The following is a 26,724-nucleotide window of genomic DNA, read 5'->3' as shown; positions in this document are numbered from 1 at the left end:
TAGTCAGCTGAGCATCTGACTCTTAATTTCGGCTCAGGTCATGATCCCAGGGTCATGGGACTCTGCATTGGGAACCGCACTGAGCGTGCAGCCTGCTTGAGATTCTCTCTCTCTTTCCCTCCCTCCCTCTGCTCCTCTCCCCTGCTCACACACTCTCTCTTCCTTTCTAAAGTAAAAAATTTAAAAAATTTAAAAATTAAAATTAAAAAGTCACCTGGACATGAGTCGACATCACTGCTTCATTCAGATTTGTACAGTTTTGTGTTTGTTCCTAGTAATGACAGATGAGCACTGTGAAGGAAGGGCTGTGCCTGCATGCATCACTCTTCATCCAGAGTCCAGCACTGTGCCCGGCCAGCTACTAACTCCAGCAGACATCACTCCTTTTTCCCAGGATTTTTGTCACTTGTAAATCATCAACTAGATATTTGCTGGTTTAAATTGAGTTCAATATAGCTATTTCCCTCATTGCTTCCTTGACAGTTCTACTGATGAATCTGTCCCATAAGGCAAGGCATAAATATATCAGATGTTCTGTTTTTGTTAGACTTTGACTTCCAGAAGAACCATCTAGCAGCATCTAGATGAGTGAGGAGGGAAATATCTTGAAAAGAAAAAGAAAAACATTTTAATTGGCACCAGTGCAGTTGGCAACAACTGGGATACCATGATAGCTCATACATGGTGTTTGCTAAATAAACCAGGAAGCAACTGCAGTGAACGACTCGAAGATGTTGGCAGTTATGCCATTAAAACAGCACTGCTGACTCATTCCTGTTGATGATGGTATTTAGAAATGCAAAGATCCACTTCCCAGACCACTCTGAATGTCTTATACACACAAAACGTAGTATTAAATCTCAAGTAGGCAAAATCAATCCTAGCAATCCTGAGTGGCAAAGAATAACTGATAACCAGTGTTGAAGAGGTGAGATGATACCAGGACTATTGTGAAAATAACTCAAAAGAGTTTAACACAGAAGTAAAATTTTTAGGGTCAGAACTTTTAAGCTTGACAGAGATGGGAGCTGGTTGGGTGAGGATAAGAGCGGGAGCCAGGTGGTTGCCATCAATTACTGTTGGCATTTGTGTTCCTTGTTGTAGGCAGGCTGGTGCGAAGTGAAGCAAGCTTAATGTCCCAGCAGCGAAATGAACAATTCTCAGTGGTTTGTGTTTTCGGTTACAAATACACCACTTCCTAGAATTAGGACAGACCTAACTTTATGTAAATTTATTTTTTAATAAGATTGATTGTTTAATGTGCAACTAACATAAAACATTTCCACGTGATGAAAACTTTTCAGATCTTACTCTCTTAGTAACGTTCAAATATACAGTATTGTTAACTACAGTCATTATGTTGTACATTACATCCCTAGAACTTGTTTATCTTGTAATTGGAAGTTTTTACTATTTTATGAAATAGCCTACAGACATATTTTAAGGCATTATTAATATATTTTTAAAATATGTACTCTTACTTATCTAGACTCTGTCTCTCTGGACTCCAGTTCATTCAGTTTATTTACCGGGAGATTATTTAAAATATTTACAACACTAAAAAAATTATTTTGGGGTATTTGTTTTGTAGCGATAGGTAACTAATACATAAAGGTCTAGTTGAAGTAGGCATATAACTATATATTTTTTTAGTTCTTGAGGTTTGTGGTACATATATTTAATTGTGTTCTGTATTTGGGGTGAATTAAACTTTCTAAGCTTCAGTTTCATCATCTTAAAATAGGGATAAATATATCACCTATTTGCTTTAAACAGTTACTTTTAAAACAAAGTATATACTTGGCAGAGTATCTTACAAATATCAAGCAATCTGTAAGTGTAAGCTATTTTCAATTAATAAACTACACCATGGTAATTAGTGTGGCTAGTAGGAACTGAATATCTGGTCTTCCTTTTGGAAGGGCATGTGTAAGGTTAAGCCTCGTAAAACACTATATTTAGAAACCATATGGCCACAGCTCAGTCCTCTAACTTCCTTTTTTATTTTAAGATTATTTGTTTGTTTGTTTGTTTGTTTAGAGAGCATGTGCAGGGGAGGGGCAGAGAGAGAGAGAATCCAAGCAGGCTCTGTGCTGTCAATACAGAGCCTGACTCAGGGCTCTGATCCCATGAACCATGAGCTCAGGACCTGAGCCAAAATCAAGAATCAAATGCTCAACTGACTAAGCCACCCAGGCACCCCATCTAACTTTCTTAAATCAAGTGCCCAGTAAGAATTAGACCAATCTTTTTGTAATGCATAGATACCCCATCTGATCACCTGGTGTTCTCATACACGTGTAGACACCAGCTTAAACTCATTAACTTGGGATCCTGGGGGCTAGTGGGTGGAAATCAGCATTTAAAAAGAGCTCTGCTGGTGATTCTCATGTATATTAAAGTTTGGGAAACACTAGTTAATAATTTCTAGAAACAGGTTTGAAAGTTTTGGGAATTATAGACCTGCGTCTTTTAACTGACAGAAGCTTGTGGCAGAAAGCTATAGATGGCCCTTATATATGCAATACCTATTTCTCCTTTTTTTTCCTTAAGCTTTTATTTTTAAGTCATCTCTACACCCAACGTGGAGCTTGAACTCACAACCCAAGATCAAGACTCTTGTGCTCCACTGGCTGAGCCAGACAGGCACCCCTTTGGTACCTACTTCTGCTAAACTCTCTAAGTTGCAGGATCCAGCAGGAGTTTCTTGGTAAGCTATTTGAATTTTCTTATATTCAGATCATGGTCCAGTCTAACCAAAATATCCAGTAATGTTGTATGAACATTATGGTTTAGCTAACTTTCCACATTATTTGCTAAAGCTTGTGGGTACCACCTTCTCAATTTTAAAGCATTCTTTTAGGGTGATCATCTTTCAGTGTGAAATTAGGTCATTTTTTCCCTACAAACAATGTTTTCTGTATGTGGTAATGTTGGTTGCAGGAAAATTGATGTATGTAAAAATGTTGGTGGTTTTGATAACATCTATTAGCTAGCTTCTTGAAGAACATTTGGCTATGGCAGAGTTTTCTTTGTGGTTAGAGAAGAAATCAGTTTTCTGTGTACTATTATGCTGGCAACTGCCTGTGCTAACTTATGACTCTTAAAGCTAAGTGTCATATTTGATAAAGGACTAGTATGCACAATATATAAAGAACTCTCATGATACACAAATCAAAAAACCCAATGAAAAACTGTGAAAATATTTTAACAAACACTTCACCAAAGAAGATATATGGGTGGCAAATAAACACATTACTAATAAACACCATTAGTCATTAAGAAAATGCAAATTAAAGCTCTAATGAGATACTCCTACACACCTATTAAAGGGTAGAAAAAAAAAGAAATAAAGAAAAAACATACTAACTATATAATATCAAGTCCTGGCAAGGGTGTGGAGATCTCATGCATTGCTGGTGGGAATGCAAAATGGTACAGCCACTTTAGAAAATAATTTAGTAGTCTCATAAAGCTAAATATTTACCACATGACCCAACAATCCTGTTCATAGGTTATTTACCTACCCAAGAAAATGAAAATATATGTTCACACAAAACACCTGTACATGAATGTTCATAGCAGCATTAAAAATAGCCAAAAAGTGGAAAAAACTAGATGTTCATCAACTATTGAATGGATAAACAAACTGTGGTACATTCACAACGGACTGCTAACCGGCAATAAAAAACCCTATTGATATATGAAACAACATGGATTAATCTCAAATACAGTATCCTAAGTGAAAGAAACCAGACTCAAATGGCTACTTACTGCATGATTCCATTTATATGACAATCTGGAAATAGAAAAATTATTGAGACAGAAAACAGATGAATGGTTGCAGGGGCTGATGGGGAGGAGGCTGACTACAAAGGGGCATTTTTTTTAGGTCATGGAAATGTTTTATATCTTGATTGTGGTGGTGGTTACATGACCGTATGTGTTTGTCAGAATACAATAGTTAGGTTTTACTGTATGTAAATTATACTAAAAAACATGATAAAAAAAAAAAGGCAGGTGCACAAATGTGGACATAGACTGATCTGACACACAGTGCTTTTTTGAATTTGAATTCCAGTTAGTATGTGAGGCTTCCAGTATTAAAACTCTGACAACAGGCATTCTGAATAAGTATTTCTAGCAGGCATTTTGCGGGACAGTTCCAGCTTCTTAAGCTGTAAGATGGACCAACGGTGTTAGAAACAAAACCTAGGTCTGATGTAGAGTCTCCAGACATGGCTCCTTATGGTGAGGAACAAAATAAATCTGGCCCCAAGATGCTGCCTTTCATCCCTTCCCTGCAACCCAACCAGCCATGCCATCATCAGGATCCTAATGACTCTTGTGGGGTTTCTCTGCTTAGATCTCAGGTTATTTAACGGATATTTTAGGCCTTTGAGGGGGTCCCTGGACACTACTTGAGGATGAAAAGCTCATCAGGAGAAAATTGTACAATATGTTTGCTCATGAATGCAACTGATTGAGCCAGTGAATTTGCCAGTCAGGTGATGAGCAGAACAGTGGACCTTGCAATAGATATAGTATTTCATCTATTATTCAGGTATTTTTTTGTCTTAATTTTGCTTTTAATTGCATTCATTACAAAATACCTTGAGGGTTTGTAAAAAAAAAAAAAAGTAAGTGGGACAAAACACTGGAAATCTCAGTTTTCAGCTAAAACAGAAATTATATTTTAGTTCAACATGTACGTCCTATGATTTTACTTCTTGTAAGATAAATGTATTGAATTCCTTTGAATCACACCTGAATATCCATTTCCTAGAAAAATCTACAATTAATTTTCTCAGGCTTAACTGATGGCTCTTCAAGATCCATTCAATATTTTATCAAAACTCAGGATTTTAATCCATTGAATCTATTTTCTTTTACACAAAAACTGACATACTTACCTGTGCTAGAACAATGTCCTCAGACTAGACTAGCCCTTTGGAATTATGCTGCTCTTCCCAGACTGAAAAAGTAATAGGAAAGGCCAAGTTTGGGAACCCATTCACCAGCCTGGTCTAGCTCTCTTAACAAGAAACCCCTTTGCCCCTTTCATGAAGATGGCACCGAAGGCGAAGAAGGAAGCCCCTGCCCCTCCCAAAGCCGAAGCCAAAGCAAAGGCTTTGAAGGCCAAGAAAGCAGTGCTGAAAGGCATCCACAGTCATAAAAAAAAGAAAATCCGCACATCACCTACATTCCGATCATCCAAGACACTGCGTCTCCGAAGACAGCCCGAATAGCCTTGAGAGAGTGCCCCCAGGAAAAACAAGCTTGACCATTATGCCATCATCAAGTTCCCCGTGACTACCGAGTCAGCCACGAAGAAAATAGACAACAACACTCTTGTGTTCATTGCGGATGTCAAGGCCAACAAGCACCAGATCAAACAGGCTGTGAAGAAGCTCTATGACATTGACATGGCCAAGGTCAACATTCTGATCAGGCCCGATGGAGAAAAGAAAGCATATGTTTGACTGGCTCCTGAGTATGATGCTTTGGATGTTGCCAACAAAATTGGGATCATCTAAACTGAGTCTAGCTGGCTAAATCTAAATTTTTTCATCATAAAAAAAAAAAAAAGAAAAAAGAAACCCCTTTCTCATTTGGAAAACACAGGCCATCCCCTCTCTGCTTAATAATCATTTATATTTTGCAGGAAACATCTAAGTTCGTGGCTGAATTATTGAGAGAAGCTCATTGAAGCCAATGAGTTTCAGTATGAGGAATGAGAGCTGCTAGAAGTAGGAAAGTGGATGGGTGAGGCTTATACGCAAATTCATGAAATAGGGTTTAGTTTCAGTTTGTGCATTCTCTAATCTGAAACACTCATCTGCTTTTGCCAGGTGATTACCTCTAAGGGATAAAAAGTTTGAACTTCCATAAGTACACTTGAGTTTTTATTTATTTTTTTAACATTTACTCATTTTTGAGAGACAGAGCATGAGCAGGGGAGGGGTAGAGAGAGAGGGAGATACAGAATCAGAAGCAGGTCCCAGGCTCTGAGCTGTTAGCACAGAGCCCAACACAGGGCTTGAACCCATTAACTACAAGATCATGACCTGAGCCAAAGTCAGACGCTTACCCAACTGAGCCACCCAGATGCCCCTACACTTGAGTTTTTAAATGGTAACTCACTGGTGGCAAGAACTTTAGATTACTTTCATAGTGCGAGGAAAGATGTATTTTTTTTTTACTATAGGCACATTCTTTGGGCCACGCATTAGTCTACTATTTTATTAAGTACTTATTATTTGTCAAGCATTATTGGGCACTATGTGGGTGGAGGGAAAAGTTAGAGAAGGAGAGACCAAAATGACTAAGACTTATTTCCAAGGCTTAGATCCAAGTACCTTACAATTTAGCGGGTGCAAAATATAGTGCATCTTTATTAAGAATTTTTGTTCCCATGGAACTTTGATTAGTTTGAAGTCAAGGGAGAGAAGACCCTTGTTATATCCCAGGTGGGTAGATAGTACTTTATTTAGTGTATTTAGAGATTCAACAGTTCCTGAGCATCTCAAAGATTCAGTCTTGCACTGGCCAATGTAACAGATAAGGAAAGATCTTTGCTTTGAGTGGAGGTATATGCAGGTCTTTCAGAGTACTAGGTTTAAATCCAGATCTGCAATTTAATAGCTGATGTGACTCTGGATGAGTTATTTAACTTCTCCATACCTTGGTCTTCTCATTTATAAAAACAGGATAATAGCAGTATCTCATTGAGCTGTTATGTGAGTTAAATACACACTTACATGTAAAAACTTAATTTAGTGCTTGGCATAGGGTAGATGATCAATGAATATAAGTCATTACTATTATTACAGTCTCCTTGGGGAGACAGAACCATAGGAAAGGACTTGAAAACACAGATAATAACATATAAGTGATAACATACCAAGGAATATCATATGAATAGCTACATGCTTTGCAGCAATAAAATAAATAGCCTCCAAAACATGTTTCATTACTCCAAAACTCTGTTGCAATAAGTCTCAGGTGAGCAGCCAGATTATTCCAGGCTAAAGTCATGACGTTTTTGAAATTCAGCACTTAAGGTGCAAAAGTAAACAATAGATTGGGCAAGGACCTGGAGAGAAAAGGCAGTCTTTGTGGTGGGGCCTGGTTTATACTTCGTGATTATAAATTTCCCTTGACAGCTTTTAGTGGGAGTGGCTGTCTTGCAAAATTCCAAGAGAAATGTTTTCTGGACAGTCTTACTTATCTTTGGAGCAGGTTGCCACCTGCATTACTTTTAGAGGACACCACCCCAGCTTTTATTTTTCCCAGATGTCTGATGTCTAAAACCTTACAGGTTATTTACTTTCACTTACTAATCATTTTTCTTCCCCAGTTGAAAGGCAAACATCTCTGATGGAGGAGTCAAGATCCAACACTCCAGTGTTCAATCCTTATACTCATTCTCACTTTGCCACTGTGGCTACTTTGATATACATCTAACCCTTGAATCCAGACTGTCTTGTATGGATCTCTGTCTCTTACGACTGTATATATTCTCCAGTCTTGTTTGTAAATTCCTCCAGGGTAGAAATTATGGCAAAAGATTTTGCAAAATACTGGTTTATCTTGACCGTTTTTACTTCCTACCTTAAACCTGTATAGCACAATTCAACATCAAAAATAGGTGAATAGTAAATAGTAAATTATTGTTGATTATTATGGCCTGGTTTCCCTTCCCATAATTCTGGACTGTAATGTGTTCTCTAGTATTTTCAGAACTAGAAATTATGGAGCAGACTGTGATTGCAGCAGACAGTTCCAAACCTTCTGGAATCACTGTGAAAGGCAACAGAAGACTACAAATTAAGGAGGAAAAAAAAAAAAAAAAACCAACTCTGAAAAATCTCAGAAACTGATCCTTACTGACCAAGAATCTTAAGATACAGATGAACAGACTTACTAAATTGAAAAAGAGTCCTATTTTCTTCCCATAGCAAACATTATCTAGTAAAATTTATGTTTACTTTGGGTGAATCTATAGTTAGCAAGGCCCACTCATAAGGTATTTCAATACCTTGCTTGGCCTTTCAGTACTCAAAACACATGGAAATGAGTCATTAGTATGGAAAGCTGCTCTATATAATCTTCTAAAACAAATTCATGTTTGTTTTCTCTGTAGAGATTAAAAAAAAAATTGTTTTCAGGTAAACTGTATGCCAAATATGGGGGGCTCAAACTTAGGACCCTGAGATCAAGAGTCACATGCTCTACTGACTGAGGTAGCCACACACCCCAAATCCAGGGTTTTGATCTAACAACAGACTTTATTCCCTAATTTTACGTCTAATTTTGTTGTCTGTTTTTGTGAGTTTAGAATTTAGTGTGTTTGGCAAAAAAATACATCACCAAAAAACAAGTCATTTTTTCTTTTTACTGAATACTGATTTTGAGAAAATATATTCAAGGTAAAGGGAAAGAATTGCTGGGGAGGCCTTTATAGCTCTTAATTTGGGTTAGTCAAAAAAAAAAGTGGAGCTTAGGGAATGGCAGTGGGGTTAAAGCTTCTGACTTCAGCTCAGGTCATGATCTCATGGTTGCCGAGTTTGAGCCCCACATCGGCTCACTGCTGTCAGCACAGAGCCTGCTTTGGATCTTCTGTCTCCCTCTCTCTCTGCCCCTCCTCTACTCAGGCTCTCTCTCAAAATATAAACATTTGGGGCACCTGGGTGGCTCAGTCGGTTAAGCCTCCAACTCTTGGTTTCGTCCCAAGTCTCAGTCTTCTGCCCCTCTCCTGCTCGTTCTCTCTCTGTCTCTGAAAAATAAATAAACATATATATATATATTTATTATATACTTATATATACATAAACATTTAAAAAACAAGATACCTTGGAGTCATTCAAACAAAAAGCAGGAGCTACTTTTGTGTTTAGTGGAAAGGGAAATGGAAATTTGGGATACAGAGGAAGACTCACCTAGGACACTGTTATTAGGACTTATAAGTAAGTCATAGCACTCTCCAAAAATCTGAAAATGAAATGGATCAGGGTTTTCCCATTTTTGCCCAAGGTGAGTTATCTGGGACCTGCGTTTATTTGAGTAAATTAATTGAGTTTTTACCTCTAATATGGAACGGGGTACCTTACCAGGTGAGGGGTAGGATGGAAGGGAAGCCGGGAAAACAAGTTCAAAGACATAAAAGGATTTGCCCAAGTCTATCAGTAAGTTTCTAAGAGAACCCGGTTTCCAAATCGGTGTACCTGGCAGTACCAGCTGCCTGAGAGACTGAAGCAAGGCAGACGTGACTCTAGGGTTAAACTCCATTAAGGTAGCATGCACCTCAAGGGCTGTGTGAGGGCTTCTCAGAAGAGGCCAACTTTGTGTATTTCCATAAGACTAGAGCAAAACCCTTATCTCGGGGCCCAGGAAATAATGAAACAGGCTAAAAGTATGCTTAAAACACACTGAGCGAAGTTCATTAACGACACTTAAAATTGACTTTAGAAAGAATATAACTTGCTTCTCCTTTTTCTACTGCAAATTAAAAATAATGTAATGAAAAGAAACATTTTTGACTGAATTTCAAAGAGCAGGATGCAAAGGGTAAGGCGGGTGAGGAGAAAGAGAAAGAACAAGGAGGTGGGTCCGCGTTAACAGCACCTCGGGCTCCGCTTCTGGCAGTATTCGGGGAGAAAGCGCTCGTTTTCAGTCTCGCCACACCCCGGGTAGAGCCCCGCCTCAGAGCTCCCGAAGGATCCTCGCCTTAGCCCCGCCTCCGTCCAGCTTGGCTCCATCCCGCTCCGGCAGTCTGAGCTGCTGCCGCGAGTCAGGGAGAAGCGAGGCGGGACTTCCGGCGTTTGAAAAACTTCCGGCGGGAACCGGAAGATGCGGTCACACACAGAATCCCGGGCCTTCTGACTCGCCGGGCGGGAAGGTGAGCTGAGCGTCCGCCTTGGCGGTGTTCCTGCGGGCTCGCGTGAACCCGGCGCCCGGGCTCCGGTAGTTTTGGGGCCATTTAAAAAATTCTAAGCGCTCATTTGGGAAATAACATCCCTTTTTAAAGTGAGAAGTGTCATTACATATTACGGTCTGCGGTATCTTCCAACCTACACCCGGAAAACCCCTCCTAGCTGCCGCGTGTCACCTGGCGCGTCTTCTCAGTCAAATCGCAGCTCTTAGCACGTAGGGACAGACGTGGGAAAACCCAGGCAAACCTAGCTTGTTTCCACACCTCAAGTTATCGGACATGGGGGAGGAAGCACCCTTTTTACCATCAGATCATGGCCTTGTCTGCATCATCCGCATCCTCAGCAGCGTGTCTGGCATTTGAAGGCGCTGAATAACTCGAGGGAAGGAATGAATGGGAACTCTCTAGGCAACTTTCCTTAAACCTCCCCCGGGCTAGCATGTTATACTATAATGTTTGTGGAATGGGAAACAAGGCTGGTCTTGCTGTTTGGGGCTTTGGATTCTACCTACATAATTAGAACATTCCCTTTGAGTAAACCATCTCATCTGGATCTCAGGCTTCTTATTCATTAGGGGGGTGGGGAAGGACTGTCTGATTTCTTAGGATCTTTACAGGTCTGTTACTTTGTATTATGTAGGAATCTTTGCTGACATTCCAAGCACTTCTGTTTGTACCTTGGGGAAACTTCTTCAGCTGCCTCTTAAAAAGTTGTTCCCCTCTGCTCTTAACATTTCTAATTGTGGTTTTCCCATTTTTAAAGTAATATTTATGTGTGTGCAGGTTTCTTCACACCCCCTTCCCGATTTTCACTCACCCTAATTTAGTGCCTTCTCCCTTAGGACCATCACAGCAACTGATTTTGAATATGCTCTTGTGTCCACAGAGATAAGACAGCGTTGAGAGGGAAAGATCTTAAGCCACTAAGAATAAGAATGTTCTTCTGTACCATCACTTTTTCAAAAAGAAAACAATGAGTGCCATGTGTGATATTGCCTAATAGTTATGGGGGAAAATGTATATTCCTTTATAGAGACCATTTTGTATATATTCTTATGTTCATTTAATACACGTATGTTATAGGGTAGCTATTAAATGCTAAGCTCTGTGTTATGCAGAAAAAGGCAAATGTGGTTTCTTCCTTCATGGTGTTTACTGCCATGAAGTAAACATGGGGGATGCAGACAATAAACAAGGATAATTCTAGATTATGTTATATAGTACTGTATAAAGGAAATAAATAGGGTCCTATAATAATACTATATTTTGGAAACCCATTTTAGGCCTAAAATGCTGAGCTGTAAGAAATGAGAAAGAGCTAGTCCATTGATAAGCATCGGGAATAGTGTTCCAGAGTGAACCTGAGATGGCAAAGAATCGTGGTTCATTCAGGGACTGAAAGAATGTTGTAACTGGCTGAAGAGCTGCAACAAATGGTAAATGTGGTTAGAAAGACAGGCAGGGGGCAGTCCTGTAGGGCATTTTAGAAGGTCATGGTAAAAATATGATTTGATTCTAAGTGGAGGATGGAGTGGGAAGTGGGAATGGTTTTTAAGCATTTTCTAAATGATCTTTTGGGTTCATATGTGGAGAATGGGTAGTAGAGGCAAGAGTGGAAGCAGGGAAGCCAGTTAAGAGGTTATTATAGTCTAGATAAGAGATATGGGGACTAAAGAGATCATAGAAATGTAAGCTGTATTTTGGAGGAAGAATTTATGTTGCTTATTAGTAGACTGGGAGATGACAGGAAAAAAAGATTTGCAAGGCTTTAGCTTAGCAAATGAAACTTTGGAGGATGATAGATGTATTATCTTGGTTGTGGAGATGTGTATACATATTCCAAAACTTACCATGTTTGTACACTTTAAGCATGTATAATTTATTGTATGTCATTTATAGCTCAGTGAAGCTGTTAAAATTTTTCCAAGGTTCTGGCTTAGCCACCTATTTAGATGGATGATGGTGCCATTTACTGAGATGGGAAAGACCGGTAGAAATGGGTTTTAAGACAGGAAATGGTTATCAAGATTTCATTGTGGGTATGTTACATTTTAGGTAAGTATGAGGCATCTACATAGTTTCTTAGGCAATATGAATAATTTATTATGTAAATCTGAATCTTAGGCAAGATTTGGGTTGGAGGTATTAGGATTGTTAATAAGTAGGTGATACAGATATTTAAAAGCATGGAAATGGATGGAATTTTGGTTAATTGAATGAGTCCTATGATATGAAGACGGGAACTTGGGAGGAGTGGAGATGGAGAAACAGCTCCTAGAAACATCAGTCTTTAAACTTGAATATGTATACCCTTGGGAGTATACCTGGCATAGGCAGTTTTGAAAAAATAATTTCTAGGTCCTTAGCTTCTATATATACTCTTTCTAGAACTAGTCTGAAACTGGCCTCCGTGCTCAAGCATATTCTCCTTCCCCACCTCCCTTTTCAAATTCATATTTTTCTTCTTGTCAGAGGATAAGTTTACATCTTACTCATCATTCAATGGTAACATTGCTTCCAGGGTGCCTAATAAAGGGGAATTTGGACATATTTGTTTCGGGAAAGAACAATATTTGTTTAATGGTTACTCAGAATTTTATGAGATTACCATGGGTGTGTCTACCCCTATTTTAAACACATTTCTGTTAAAGTGTGGAGTGAGAATTGGTGCATGGTGGTCTGTATGGGAATGTTCTGAATTCCGGTATATTGTAGAATGGAGAGGTGCGAGTAGATGCTCTAGTTGGGTTGTTTGTTGGGGGAATTTAGTATCTTCAGGTTTTTATTTTTGGGCTGGTCAGATTCTCCAGAGAAGAGCCTTTCCATTTTCCTCCCTGGAGAAAAGGTCTGACTAGGAGCTTAGTAGCAGAAGAGGACTGGTGGGGAGGGGTCCTCTTCATTTACTGTTTGGTCTGTATGTTTCTCATGCCCACAACTGTATTTGGTGTCCTGTAGTCTAAGGATGGTTTTATTCTTTCCAGACTTTTTCCCCGGGCAGTTGCTTAATAGCATGAAGTGGAGTAGGGCCTCTAGAGATATTTCTTTGCCTTAGACAACTTACACCAGCCCTTAGTCCCTTCATTCTTAGTTCCAAGGTATCAGGTACTGCTTCTTGTGATTTTTTTGATGATAGTGCAGAATAAATTGGTTTAGTTCTGAAGCACTCCCACTGCTGACTTGGAATTTTAATTTTTATATAGTGAAATCTGTTTGTCTTTTGGCTTTTGAAATTTTGAGTTATGCCTAGGGAAACTTTTCTTCCCCTACCTCCACTCTAAATTATGAAAATGGTCATATTTATTTTCTGTAGTACTTTTGTAGTTTTATTTTTTTTAATGAAATTTTTTTTATTTTAGAGAGAGAGCGCATGAGTCGGGGAGAGGGGCATAGGGAGAGAGAGAGAGAGAGAGAGAGAGAGAGCTTTTTAAAAAATTTTTATTTATTTTAGCGAGAGAGAGCTCGAGCAGGGAGAGGGGCAGAGAGAGAGAGAGAGAGAGAGAGAGAGAGAGAGAGAGAGTCTTAAACAGTCTCTATGTTTTGCACAAAGCCTGACTTGGGGCTCAATCTTGTGACCCTGAGAGTATGACTTGAGTTGAAGTTAAGAGTCAGACCCTCAACTGACTGAGCCACCCATGTGCCCCTTGTAGTTTTATTTTGTACATTTTATTTTTAATTTATTTTTTATTTTTTGACTATCTCTTTTACATTTATTTTTTAATTATTATTTTCTCTTTTTTAAAATTTAAATTTTAGGTAACATACAGTACAATATTGGTATCAGGAGTAGAATTCAGTGATTCATTATTTATGTACAACATCCAGTGCTCATCACATGTGCCCTTTTTGGTACCCATCACCCATCTAGACCATCTCCTACCCATCTCCCTCCATCAACCTATAGTTTGTTCTCTATTATTAAGAGCCTCTTGTGGTTTGTTTCCTTCTTTTCCCCCTCTTCCCATATGTTCATCTATTTTGTTTCTTAAATTCCACATGTGAGTGAAATTATATGGTATTTGTCTTTCTCTGATTGACTTATTTTGCTTAGCATAATACATTCTAGCTCCATGTTGTTGCAGATGGCAAGATTTCACTTTTTTGATGGCTGAGTAATATTCTATTGTGTATATATACCACAACATCTTTATCCATTCATTAGTCAGTGGATATTTGGGCTCTCTCCTTAGTTTGGCTATTGTTGATAATGCTGCTGTAAACATTGGGGTGCATGTACCCCTTCAAATCTGTATTTTGGTTTTTATCCTTTAGGTAAATACCTAATAGTTCAGTTGCTGGATCATAGGGTAGTTCTATTTTTAGTTTAGTTTTTTTTTTTTTTTTGAGGAACCTCCATACTGTTCTCCAGAGTGGCTGCACCAGTTTGCATTCCCAGCAACACTGAAGAGGGTTCTCCTTTCTCTGCATCCTTGCCGACACCTGTTATTTCTTGTGTTGTTAATTTTAGCCATTCTGACAGGTGTAGGGTGGTATCTCATTATTGTTTTGATTTGTATTTCCCTGATGATGAGTGGTGTTGAGCATCTTTTCATGTGTCTGTTAGCCATCTGGATGTCTTTGGAAAAATGTCTGCTCATGTCTTCTGCCCATTTCTTAACTTGTTTTTTGGATGTTGACTTTGGTAAGTTCTTTGTAGATTTTTGGATACTAACCCGATATCAGATATGCTTTTTGCAAATATCTTCTCCCATTGTGTAGGCTGCCTTTTAGTTTTGTTGATTGTTTTCTTCACTGTGCAGACTTTTATCTTTATGAAGTCCCATTAGTTCATGTATACTTTTGTTTCCCTTGCCTTGAGTGATATGTCTGGTAAGACGTTGCAGTGGCTGAGGTTAAAGAGGTTGCTGCCTGTGTTCTCCTCTAGGATTTTGATGGTTTCCTAGCTCACATTTAGGTCTTTCATCCATTTTGAATTTATTTTTATGTATGGTGTAAGAAAGTGGTCCAGTTTCATTCTTCTGCATGTCGCTGTCCAGTTTTCTCAACACCATTTGTTGAAAGACTTGTCTTTTTTCTATTGGATATTCTTTTCCTGCTTTGCTGAAGATTGATTGACCATATAGTTGTGGGTCCATTTCTGGGTTTTCTATTCTGTTCCATTGATCTTTGTGTCTGTTTTTTGTGCTGGTATCATATTGTCTTGATGATTACAGCTTTGTAATATAGCTTGAAATCCAGAATTGTGATACTTCCAGTTTTGTTCTTCTTTTTCAAAATTGCTTTGGCTATTTGGGGTCTTTTGAGGTTCTGTACTAATTTTAGGATTGTTTGTTTTAGCTCTGAGAAATATTTTGCACGTTTTAAATTATTAGTTGTGTGGAATATATTTTTGTTCAGGGTATGGCAGTAGGACTTAAATATTTGTTTTCCTCCAGAAGGATAGCTTGTTGTCTTAATACAACTTTTTGAACAACTCATTTCTGCCTTGATTTGAACTGGCACCCCATGATACACTAACTTTTTCTGTTTGTGTTTTTGTTTTGTTGTAGTCAAGTTCATATAACATAGAAATCAAAAGTTACCTATTCCTTTATGATCAGTATCTAGAAACACTTATTTGAAGAAGGCTGACTGGCATAAGCGTACAGTGCCACAAAGGGAAGTGAAGGAAAAGATGGAAGATTATCCTGTCCACTTCCTGGAGACTGTTTTCCTTTTGTTCTACTGGTTTACTCTGGGTGCACTCTTGACTAATCTGCAACTACTGGACTGAATTGAGCTAAAGAGCCGAGGGCACGTGTATGCTTTTGTGACAACCCCTTTGTATTTCTATGAAGCATTCCTTCTTCTTCTAAGTGGAAGTTAGAACTGGAGGCATTGTAACATGACTGGTTAAAGGGTTCCAAGCATGTCAGAGTCTAATGTAGATTTTAGGGTTTGACATACACTCTTTAGGTAATAAAATTTATTAGCTGAAGTAAATTTGCTGACTTCCTATATTGTAGGATGTCTCAGGTTATTTGTCTCCGTGTTTTGAAGAGCTGGTAACTATTTCTAGTGACATTAGTGATTATTTTTTATTTTCCAATAAGTCTTTTATTTAAATACCATAAACTAAGGGAATAGATGTTCTTGTTTTAAGAATAACGTGGCTGCCTTTTCAGTCCATCAGCATTTATTTGACTGTCAACTTTATAGATAGGCCTTTATATTGTAAGAAGATATAAAAGTGAGAAAATACTTCTTATCCTTAAAATAGTTTGATAAAGGACTTTATAATTTGCTGTCTGATAAAACATCTAATAGTGCTTGCGGTATATTCACGCATGTAACTCTAAAAAAACCTAAAAGTTGTCACCCTACCGGAGCTTACATTTTTCCAAAGGTGGCCCACATTCCTCAGGCTTTTGAAACCATTGGAAGGCTGTTAGCTGCTCTTATATTTGGTAGCCTCATAGGAGGGGAAACCGGTGTTTGGGCTTTTGAATACTTCTCATTTTTTTTCTGTGGCATTTTTTTTTAACAGCGGAGCTATTGGAGTGTTAGTTTTGAGTGGCACATCGCTTTGTAGACAACGTAAGTGATCAGTTATTCAGGTGATTCACATCATGCTGATTTTATCTTCTGTTTGTTCCAGATGTCATCATTGCCAAGAAGAGCAAAAGTCAAGGTCCAGACTGTGGTATCCAAAGATGAATTCTCTTCCTTCTCAGAGTTGTAAGCATATTGGTTTCCTATGGGGTTGGGAGAATGATGTATATTTTAAGGACAAATGCATTCTGTTACTTACTAATGTAAGTCATTTGGGTTGAGGAAGACTGTTGTCTTTTTCATTCATTCACGGGACAAATATTTATTGAACTCATGTTGTGTACCAGGCTCTGTTTCGGTGTTGGTATTCAACTATTGAACAAGGAGAGAGAAAGTAACCAAGTATATACCATGATATTTACACTAGAGTGTAAGCTCCATGAGAGCAAGGAGTTTTTTTATATCACTTCAGAACAGGGTTTCTCAAAATCAGCACTATTGACCAGATAATTCTTTGCTGTGGAGACTGTCTTTTGTATTGTAGGATGTAGTAGAGACCAGGAATGCTGGTCTCTACTAACTAGTGCCAAAAGGATCTTCCCAGTTTGATAAAATTGTCCCAGTTGTGACAATCAAAAATGTCTCCAGACATTGCTGGATGTTCCCCAGGGGGAAAAAATTGTCCTCAGTTGAGAGCCTCTGCTTTAGAGCACTGTACTGTATGTGCCCTGAAGTTATTTGTTAAATAGTGACTGATAAATATTAGGCAGTAATAAGTACTCTAAAAGAACATTAAACAGGGCAAGGGATAGCATGGTGAGTGTTCTGGTCAGGAACCATCTTGGATACAGTATTCAGGAAACTTCTTTTGGAGGATGTGGCAAGAGATCTAAATGAGATTTGGAAGTAACAACTTGCAAGGATACGGGGATGGGTGTTCCACGTGGAAGGAGCAACAAGTGCAAAGACCCCGAGGCAGGTGAGTTTGGTGTGTTTAGGCAACAGCAAGACAAGGGTGGCCAGACAAGAGTCACCAAGGCTGAGAGTGACTAGAAATGAGATTGGAATGGATGGGACCTAATAGGCCTTGACAAGGTGTCAGCATCTTATTTTGAAGTTATCTAACTGGACCAACCTGAGTTTGCTCCTAAGTGAGTCACAGATACACCAGGTGGAGTTGTCACACAAAGTAAACTTTATTTGCAACAAGTAAGGAGATCACTGGGAATATCTTGCAAAGCTGTGACTCCCCAAAAGAGGGTGAATAGGTACCTTTTGTTTAGGGTTAGGATGACAAGAGAAGCCTTGTCATTGTATGTGGAGGTGGGCATAAGGTCACACATGCACCTTAAGGAAACATGCCCATACATACATTGCATGTTATGTAAGTGAGGCTTGTGGCCCTCCTTGGGTGGAGGTTTTAGTATTATAACAAGGTAAAGGTAATTGCTGGACATTTCAGGGGTCACCCTAAGGTCTGTCTGTGCAGGTGCGAGTCAGGTTTAGCCCAAAGGGACTGGGTGGACTGGCCCTGCAAGAGGTCTTGTCAGGGAAGTCCCATCACCTGAAGGGTGGTTTTGGGTTTCATTTGCCTGATTTAAGGGATAAGTTGCCAGAAAGAAGAACTTAAAGGAAAATGTAAGACGGGAAAAATGTTAGTACAAGCAAGTGGGCAGTAAAGGTTAGGTCTTGGGGTCTAGCTGGTGACAGGGGGTTGGGAAGCCATTGGAAGGTTTGGGCAGAGATGTGACATGATCCGGTTTACATTTGTAAAAGATCATTCTGGTTTCTTGGTGGAGAGCAGACTGTAGGGGAGCAAGAATGGAAGCAGGGGATCAGTTAAGGAGATTATTGTAGAAGTCTAGGGTCCTGGAAGTGAACGTGGTGAGGAGTCTAATTTGGGATATATATATTTATTTATTTAAGTTTATTTAGTTATTTTGAGAGAGAGAGAGAGAGAGAGAGAGAGAGAGAGTGAGTGAGCTGGAGAGGGGCAGAGAGGGAGAGAGAGAGAATCCCAAGCAGTCTCCACGATGTGGTCAGTGCATGGAGCCCGATGCGGGGCTTGAATTCACTAACCGTGAGATCATGACTAGAGCCGAAGTCGGATGCTTAACTGATTGAGCCACCCAGGCACCCTGGTGCTGGCTTTTTATGTAATTTAGGATGTTTCCTACAGCTATTTCCCACTCTTTACATTGGTTTGAGGAACTTCATTTAAATTAATTTGATTACCACTTAGGAAATTGTTAAAGTGCTTTCATTGGTATAATAGCAAACCTCACAGACTGTGGTGTGACACCACCCAGTAACTTGCGATACGTAATGAATGATTTCCTCTGTCTTGAGTGAGTGTGTGTGTGTGTGTGTGTGTGTGTGTGTGTGCGCGCGCATGTGCGCGCACACGCCTGTGGGTGCATGCGCTGTATAGGTGAGAGGGGAATGGAGACACCTGTGATTCATCGCATATCCGGACTATTTTTACATTGGCCTTTGATCAGCTCTTGTTTCAGTACTTAGCAATATGTATTCATAGCTTGTACTCACATCCCATTTTACATTAAACACCTCCTACTTTATTCTTTTTTTTTTTTTTAAACGTTTATTTATTTTTGAGACAGAGAGAGACAGAGCATGAATGGGGGAGGGTCAGAGAGAGGGAGACACAGAATCCGAAACAGGCTCCAGGCTCTGAGCTGTCAGCACAGAGCCCGACGCGGGGCTCAAACTCAAGGACCGCGAGATCATGACCTGAGCCGAAGTCGGCCGCCCAACCAACTGAGCCACCCAGGCGCCCCCCTTATTCTTTTTTCGAGAAGCGTGTCTTTTTGCCTTTAACATTTGGCTTCATTTTTCCTTCATTTTCTATCAATTTACTCCTAGATCATCTGCCTCTGAAGAAGATGACAAGGAAGATAGTGCCTGGGAGCCCCAAAAGAAAGTCCCCAGAAGTCGTAAGCAGCCTGTTCCCAAGGAATGCAAACCAAAGAGGGTGCGACGGGTAAAGAAGACCACCCTACAGATGAGTGATGGCTCTGAAGGTGTGGCTGTTAAGGAGGAGCTGGTAGGTGCTTTAGTTGGATGGAGAGAACACTGCAGTGCTTTCCTAATTGGCAACGCTGCTTTCTTCTAACAGAGAAAAGGATGAAGCAGGTAGATGACAAAACTTCTCGGGCAGTGGTATTCTCTGCTGTGGGCCTTAATAGTATTTATCATCAGGTCCACTGTATTGGAATGGAAAGGGTATTAATCAACTCACATATTTTTTGCTATAAGCAAACACTATATCTCTACCAAACTGGATTTTAAAAAAAAGCCAAAAAATAAGTTATAGACTTTATTGCATTACAAAAAAATTAATGCATCTCCAAAATCATTCTCTGTGCTATTCCTTTAAATAACTGCTTCCATAGTACATTTGAAAGAATACTCTTAATATGTAACAGAAGCCTGACTTTCCAGGGACATATTTATTATGTATGGTTGGGGACATTACATTGTACTTTCCTGTGCCCTTGGATAGGGCTTTTATTTAAATCAGTCTTTTCTCCTATTATCCTCTGTTTCTTCATCTTTGCATACAAGCTTTTCACTGAACACACTTTTAATGGGCGAATGGGCATTACCTATAGCTGAGAAAGTGTTGACTTATATCATCTTGTTGGCAGAATTTGGAGGTTTTTTCATTAAGCATGGCATGGCTTTACTTAAAGGTAGCTTGCTTGCCTAACCTATGAAATATCTCTTAGTTCAGTGGTTGTTGGTATTAGAGTCATAAACCCTTTGAGAATCTGATAAAAGTTATGAATGCTCTCTTCCCATGCCTGTCTTCTAAATTTTAAAGTATGGTTCAAGAAGTTACAGTTTAAGAAACCTTGTCATGGTGATTTCTTGATCCTTCCAATGATGCTCAGTTATATGTGTATAAGGGGAAAAGAGAATTCAAATAGAAAGTCTCTCACTTAAGAAACATTCTGGGGAGCATCTGGGTGGTTCTGTCAGTGAAGCGTGCAACTTCGGCTCAGGTCATGATCTTGCCATCCATGATTTCAAGCTCCGTGTTGGGCTCTGTGCTGATACCTTGGAGCCTGGAGCCTGCTTCGGATTCTGTGTCTTTCTCTCTGTTCCTCCCCCGCTCACACTCTGTCTCTCTCTCTCAAAAATAAACAGAGATTAAAAAAAATTACATTTAAAATAAGAAACATTCTGGGAAGTTTTTAGAATTTCTTCCAGAATTGTCAAAATTCACATGTTTTATACATCAGTGAAAGTACTTTTAGCATGTTAGAAGATTTCATTTCATTGGATTTGGCATTTTGCTCCTCTAGCCACCGCCAAACAAAGTAATTGAAAACCTTATTTTGGGTCGAGCTAGAATTGGTAGCCTGCTGATAACTTTGTTTTTACTAAACATCATAGACAAAATTCATCATTATTTAGTGTCTTCCTCTCTGTGTTGCTGGCATTGGCCAACCCATTGGCCACTCCTCTTTGTTTTTTGAAGACTTCAGCTCAGCTCCTACTTCACATCTCTCTTTGCCACCTTCTGCCATTGTTTGTAGTGATTTCCCCTCCACTGGGATGAGCTCCCTAATGCCCTATGTTCCTGGTTCTTTGACCTCCTCATCTCCAGGGACTGTTTCGTCTTCTCTGCCTCTATCACCCCTCTCATGAACTCAGCCTGAATCCTGTCATCATTAGAAACTGTTACTACTGGCATTCTTATTCAGCCATCCCACTTTTGGGGCACTATCTCACCATTTCCTGTTCTCCCAGCTCCCTGTTTAGGTACTCTCACTGCCACTGTTTTATAGCCTTGACACAACTTCTCACTGGTAGCTCTCAACCTGTGGAACTTGAAAAAATGTCAGTGACAAGGTCACTCTAGTGTTCTAGTGACAACCTCTGTTCTAGACCAGTTAAGCCTGGAAAGAATTGTGGGGGTTAACCTGAGCATCCGTGGTATTACTTTCCTAAAGCTCCTCAGGTGACTTCTGTGGACAGCCAGGGCTGAGAGCCATGACCCAGATCTGCATCACAGATCACTGCCAGTCAGCCCTTTTCCTGCCTTACCTAGTCTAGACTACATAGTGTCTCATTTAAATCACTTTTTATTAGTCACACCAGTTTTGCCCTTCTTGCCTTCAATCACATGTGGATGATCAACCCGACACTGGGTGAGCCATCGCCTCTCTTCTGCCAGCACTGAGCAGCTGACTGTTGCTGAAAATGGCCTTGACCTAATTTGTTTTCCTTTAGATTCATAATCTCAGACCTCAAAATTACACTAAAAATACCTGGTAGACTCATTTTTTTTTCTCTGGCAGATTTGTTTTTCCAATTTTTTCTCTTTTCTTCAACTTCCTAAATTTCTTCCTCCTCTTTCCCTCTCAGCTGATGACATTGCCTTTTGCATATTTGAGAATATATGGAGCTTCCTGTTGTCTCACAACCGGGCTAGCTGTATTTGTGTTCATTGTCCTGTTACAGTGGAGGAAATGTCATCCCTCCTATCCAGAGTTAGTCCCACTGCTGGGGCTGTCAATGCCATCCCCTCTGGATCAAGGTCTGTGTCGTTAGGCATCCCCTTTCTTTTTTCTTGTCAACTTTTCTTCCAGTGGCTCAGTTGCTACAGAGTGTAAAAATGCTCTTTAAAGTCTAATTTTTAAGAAGCGTCCCCTTGACTCCTTATCCCTCTCCAGTTCTCTGTCAAGCTCACACAGTACAACACAAGGCAAGGCCAAGGCCTGCTGACTGATTTGACTGGAAAAGACACAATGAGCCACATTTTTACCTTAGTTTACTACTTTTGGAGACAGCAAAAAGAGGAGTGATCTGATTTTTCTTGGATTTAGTCATAGGCTACATAACAACCATTTGGAGTGTTAAGGCTGATTAAAAAAACCAATGAAGGCAGAAGAGAATGAGCTTTGATTATTTAGTCTGCCAAAGATTGAGGTTGAATATAAGGAGGGAAATGTTCTGATGGAGGCATGTTAAACTTGAGTATGTCACTAAGACAGGCTATAGAATCTTATAAAATGGGGAGATATTTCCCTATGTTTTTGATAGTTTAGATCCACATTTCTCAAAATTATTGGTCTTTGAACCCCTTTACACTCTTAAAAGTTACTGATGACCACAAGGAACTTTTGGTTATGTGGGTTTTTGATACTGATATTTACCATATGAGAAATTAAAAATGAGAAATTAAAATATTGATCAATTTAAAAATAATAAACCTATTATATGATTATGCAACTAACACTCTCGTGAAAAAGAAGTATATATTTTCCCAACCCACTACAAAAAATTAGAAGAATGACACTGTTTTACATTTTTGCAGATGTCTGACTTACTAGAATATGACAGAAATTGTATAAAGAACACCCGCCTCCACACAGATACGTATTTGGAAAAGGGAGAGGTGTTTTAAAAGCTTTTTTCAGATAAATGTGGATATTCTTATTCGATGCAGTACCAAAACTTAGGAAGTGGTAGTTTCTTAAAAGTTTGTTTCATTGTGGAATCCGAAATCAAATTAATGAACTTTTTTAGACAATTACATTAAAACCCTTTGGTCTGTGTTATTTGGATGGATCTTTCACCCATGCATGAATATGTGACATAAAGTATATCAGTCTTTTGCAAAATATCGGTTCACTAATTTATGCAGATCTCCCAAATGTTAGCATCTTTCATTATCTGATGATAAAATGTTACATTTATTAATATAATCACCAGTCTCATCACGGTGTTGGGAAGCTGTCAAGTTCACAGTGTATACAAATTTTTCAAAATTCTAATTTTCGCTTTTAAATCTTGAATTTTACTGTTGGTTGCAAATGTCAGGTGTGTCCTTAACAGTGACAGTCTCAGTTCATTTATGAGAAAATGTCTGCCAGATCCCGTCTGAAAATCCATAACTTGTCAGTCATTATTTCAAGTAAACATGGTGGTGTATGGAAAAAGAAGCCAGTTCAGTTCACAACTGACACAGGTGCAGGAGAGCTTTGCTCCAGACGACCGGTGCATATCTGTATGCACCCGCACGCAGCAGAAGTGCTTTACGTGGACTGACCAGTTCAACATAGAGGATTAAAGAGGTGTGTTTTCAAGGAATGAAACCTTAAAAATTAGTAATTTTTAACTGCATTGTGGAACTCAACATTGTTTTATTCTAAGTGTGTGGCTGTGAAGGGAACGGTGATTGCTAGTACTGCTTTGTGTCATTGCCTTTGGGTGTTGCTACCGTTGCTCTCGTACCATCAGTGAATGTCAAAAAAAAAAAAAAAAAAAAGGCAAATAATGTCTTAGCGTTATTTTGAATGGAGTTGGATCTCATAGACCCTGAAAGGGCTTTAGGGCCCCCAGGGGTCCATGGACAACACTGAGAAACACTAGGTAAGTCTTACCCAAAGACTCCAGAGAGGATACCCTTAAGGGTCTTTATGACTGTTGACTTTTCTTCTTTTCCTCTTAGTCATTTTACTTTTTCTTCGTTTTTTTGTCTACTTCCTTTTCCCTCTCCTAGGAGGTGGTCTAGGTGTGGTAGTGGTGGTGTTCACAGATATTTTAGTGCTTACCCTTAGTGAGGCAACATGATCAGCACTTCAATTGTATGAGCTTACTTCATCCTCACAACAACCCATTGAGGCAGATGCTGTTGTTATCCTGACTTTATAGATGAGAAAGCCAAGGTGAGAAATGCTAAGTGACTTGCTCATGGGTAGCATGTAAGTCATGGAACTGGGTTTCTTTTTTTTTTTTTTTTTTTTTTTTTTTGACGTTTGATTTATTTTAGAGAGAGAGTAAGAGAGAGAAAGACAGAGACAGAGTGTGAGCAGGGTGTGAGAGAGTGTGACAGAGTGTGAGAGAGAGAGGGAGACACAGAAACACAGAATCTGAAGCAGGCTCCAGGCTTGGTGCTGTCTGTGCAGAGCTCAAAGCAGCGCTCGAACTCATGAACTGTGAGATCGTGACCTGAGCCAAAGTCGGACGCTTAACTGACTGAGCCACACAGGCGCCCCTGGAACTGGGTTTCTAAGTTAGCAACATGATTTTGTCAGCATTTCAGGAAACGGTATTATCTCTCTTGGGTGGTTTTACATCAGCCGTGCTCATAAGAGTGGTTTAATAATTAATGACATTTTTCTGACTGGTATCATCACTCCTCAGAGGTTGAAGTAAGTAGGCACTTAAATGAGAATCAGAAATTTACTTGATGAGCATGGATTCAGATTGGGAGAATTAGATAAATCCATTTTTTTGGGTCTATTGAATGCCTACTGTGGCCTAGGTATTATGTTTGTCACAATGACATCAAATGTTTTAAATGCACATATCTAAGGTAGTCTGGTCTGTCCATCTCACAGGAGGGCTATCTTACCATTGGGACCAAAATACTCAGAATCTGTATGCTAAGCTTCCCTCTTCCTTGCACCTTGCTTAGAAGAATGCTGGTCATATTTGCTTTTTACAGTTCCTCTTTTTCTTCTCTTCTGTGGCTGACAGCCCTCTGTATGATTGACACCTTTCTTTTGCTATGTCAAGTCATATGATCAGAGTTATTATCAACTCATATGGACCTAGGACTTGTTCTATTTTTATATCTCTGTTCTTACCCATTATGTTGCAGCTAAAAATGTAATACCCAGAGGGCTACATCATTTCCAGGTTAGGTGGTGGGAGGGGTGCTCTTTATTGTAGTTTCCAGTATTTTCAGTAGTCAGGAACTCTGGAAAAATACTTGATAAAGGAGAGAGAATTGGATTTTGACTGAAAAATAGTTAGGGAATTCTTGCTTTGGTTGAGTTTGTGCCATCTGCATCACTTAGGCAATCCCAAACAGGCTAGCTTGTGAAATTGTAAACTCCATACAGGCAAGGTCTATATGTCATTTACCACTCCATTGCCAAAATGAATGCCAGGTATCAGTCCTTCACACTTGAGCTGTCACGAGGGCTGGGGGCGGTTGAGAGAGTAGCCCCTGAACACTAGTGTGGACTGCTACTCAGACTCTTCCTAAAGAAAAACTCCTGGCACTACTCTGCTGTCATGCCATGTTTTCTCTTCCCTAGCCTTCTGCATAAATTGGTGGCAGGTATAGCCTGTTGAGTTTTATGAGTGTGTGAGTGTTACTTTTTTCCCCCAAAGAGTTGACTTTTGATTGTAGGTTTTAAATCTTGGTTTTTCCAGCACGTGTAAACTTATCCTTTACTCATTGTTAAAAATTAAACTTTTTATTTCTAGATAATTATAGTTTCACATACAGTTGTAAAAAAACAATACAGAGACCGTGTACCCTTTAATTTCTTCCAGTGATAACATTTTGCAAAACGATAGTAAAATGTTACAACCAGGATATTTACATTGATAAAATCCAGGGATCTTATGAGATTTCTCCAGTTTTATATGTGTATATCTGTATGTTTAGTTCTGTGCAGTTTTATCACATGTATGCCTATGTGTATCCACCATCCAGAACAGTTCCATCACTACAAGGATCCCTAGTATTGCCTAATATTTGCCTTTTTGTAGCTGCATCCACCTGTCTCCTGACCCTTACCCCAGTCTCTGACACCCAGTAACCACTAATTTTGGGGGAATGTTATATAAATCATAAATCATTAATATTATGTAAAATTATTAAGTGTGTAACTTTTTGCAATTGCCTTCCCCCCCCCCGCCTCCATTCAACATAGTTTCCTTGAGATTCTTCCAAGCTATTGTGTGTACCATAATTTGTTTCTTCTTATTGCTGAATAATATTCCAGAGCATTCAGTTTTTCTCTTTTAATTCTCATGTGTTCTATTTACCATTTGATAGAATAACTCTGTGGCTATTGCTGATGTTGATTTGGAAGACAGAAAAAATAAGTTGGATACTGTGCAGACTCTGAAAACAGCAAAGACAAAACGGAAAAATTCAGCTCAGTTACCTTCAGGTCAGAGGACCAAAAAGCTAAAAGTTGATGAAGAAGGCAACAGGGCCAGCACCATAGAGAGTGGGCACGAGGCTGCAGAGATGCCGTCCACAAGCACCATGTGGGAAGGTGCGTGCAAGAAGGAAGAGAATGGAGATGACTTTACATTTGGTCAGTCCCCTTTAAAGAAAATGAAGACGGAAACATGTCCCCAAGGGCAGCCTGTGAGGCTTCCAGCAAATGCCACCAGTATTAAGGAGGAGGTGGAAATGAACTGGGACATAGTACAGGTATGTGCAGTTGCTTTCTGGCGTTTTAGTTCATTTGATTCCTTTCTGTTTCACTAAGTAGGAGTGGCACTGGCTAAGGAAAGGG

At 39.4% G+C, this 26,724-nt stretch overlaps 1 protein-coding gene and 1 pseudogene across 6 annotated transcripts in view; both read left to right on the top strand.

Moving 5' to 3' along the window:
- Positions 1-5,040: 5,040 nt before the first annotated feature.
- Positions 5,041-5,537, top strand: LOC107181136 (annotated as a pseudogene).
- Positions 5,538-9,822: 4,285 nt separating this feature from the next.
- SRBD1 (S1 RNA binding domain 1) overlaps positions 9,823-26,724 on the top strand; it is a 199,460-nt gene continuing 182,558 nt past the window's right edge. For 2 of the 6 annotated variants that reach the window (XM_042981313.1, XM_042981312.1), the window contains exons 1-4: positions 11,898-11,973; positions 16,530-16,609; positions 19,307-19,487; positions 26,253-26,639. In XM_042981313.1, coding sequence (XP_042837247.1) covers positions 11,950-11,973; positions 16,530-16,609; positions 19,307-19,487; positions 26,253-26,639 — 672 coding nt within the window. In that variant the 5' untranslated portion in view covers positions 11,898-11,949. Of the gene's footprint in view, positions 9,902-11,352; positions 11,371-11,895; positions 11,974-16,529; positions 16,610-19,306; positions 19,488-26,252; positions 26,640-26,724 lie in introns of those variants that run through there. The other 4 variants (XM_007097854.2, XM_042981314.1, XM_042981315.1 and 1 more) reach the window with 4 other exon arrangements.

The sequence above is a fragment of the Panthera tigris genome, chromosome A3, assembly GCF_018350195.1.
Source record: "Panthera tigris isolate Pti1 chromosome A3, P.tigris_Pti1_mat1.1, whole genome shotgun sequence".
In the NCBI taxonomy this organism is placed as follows: domain Eukaryota; kingdom Metazoa; phylum Chordata; class Mammalia; order Carnivora; family Felidae; genus Panthera; species Panthera tigris.
Note: the sequence above shows the minus strand (reverse complement) of the source record. Positions and strands in the feature narration are given on the sequence as shown.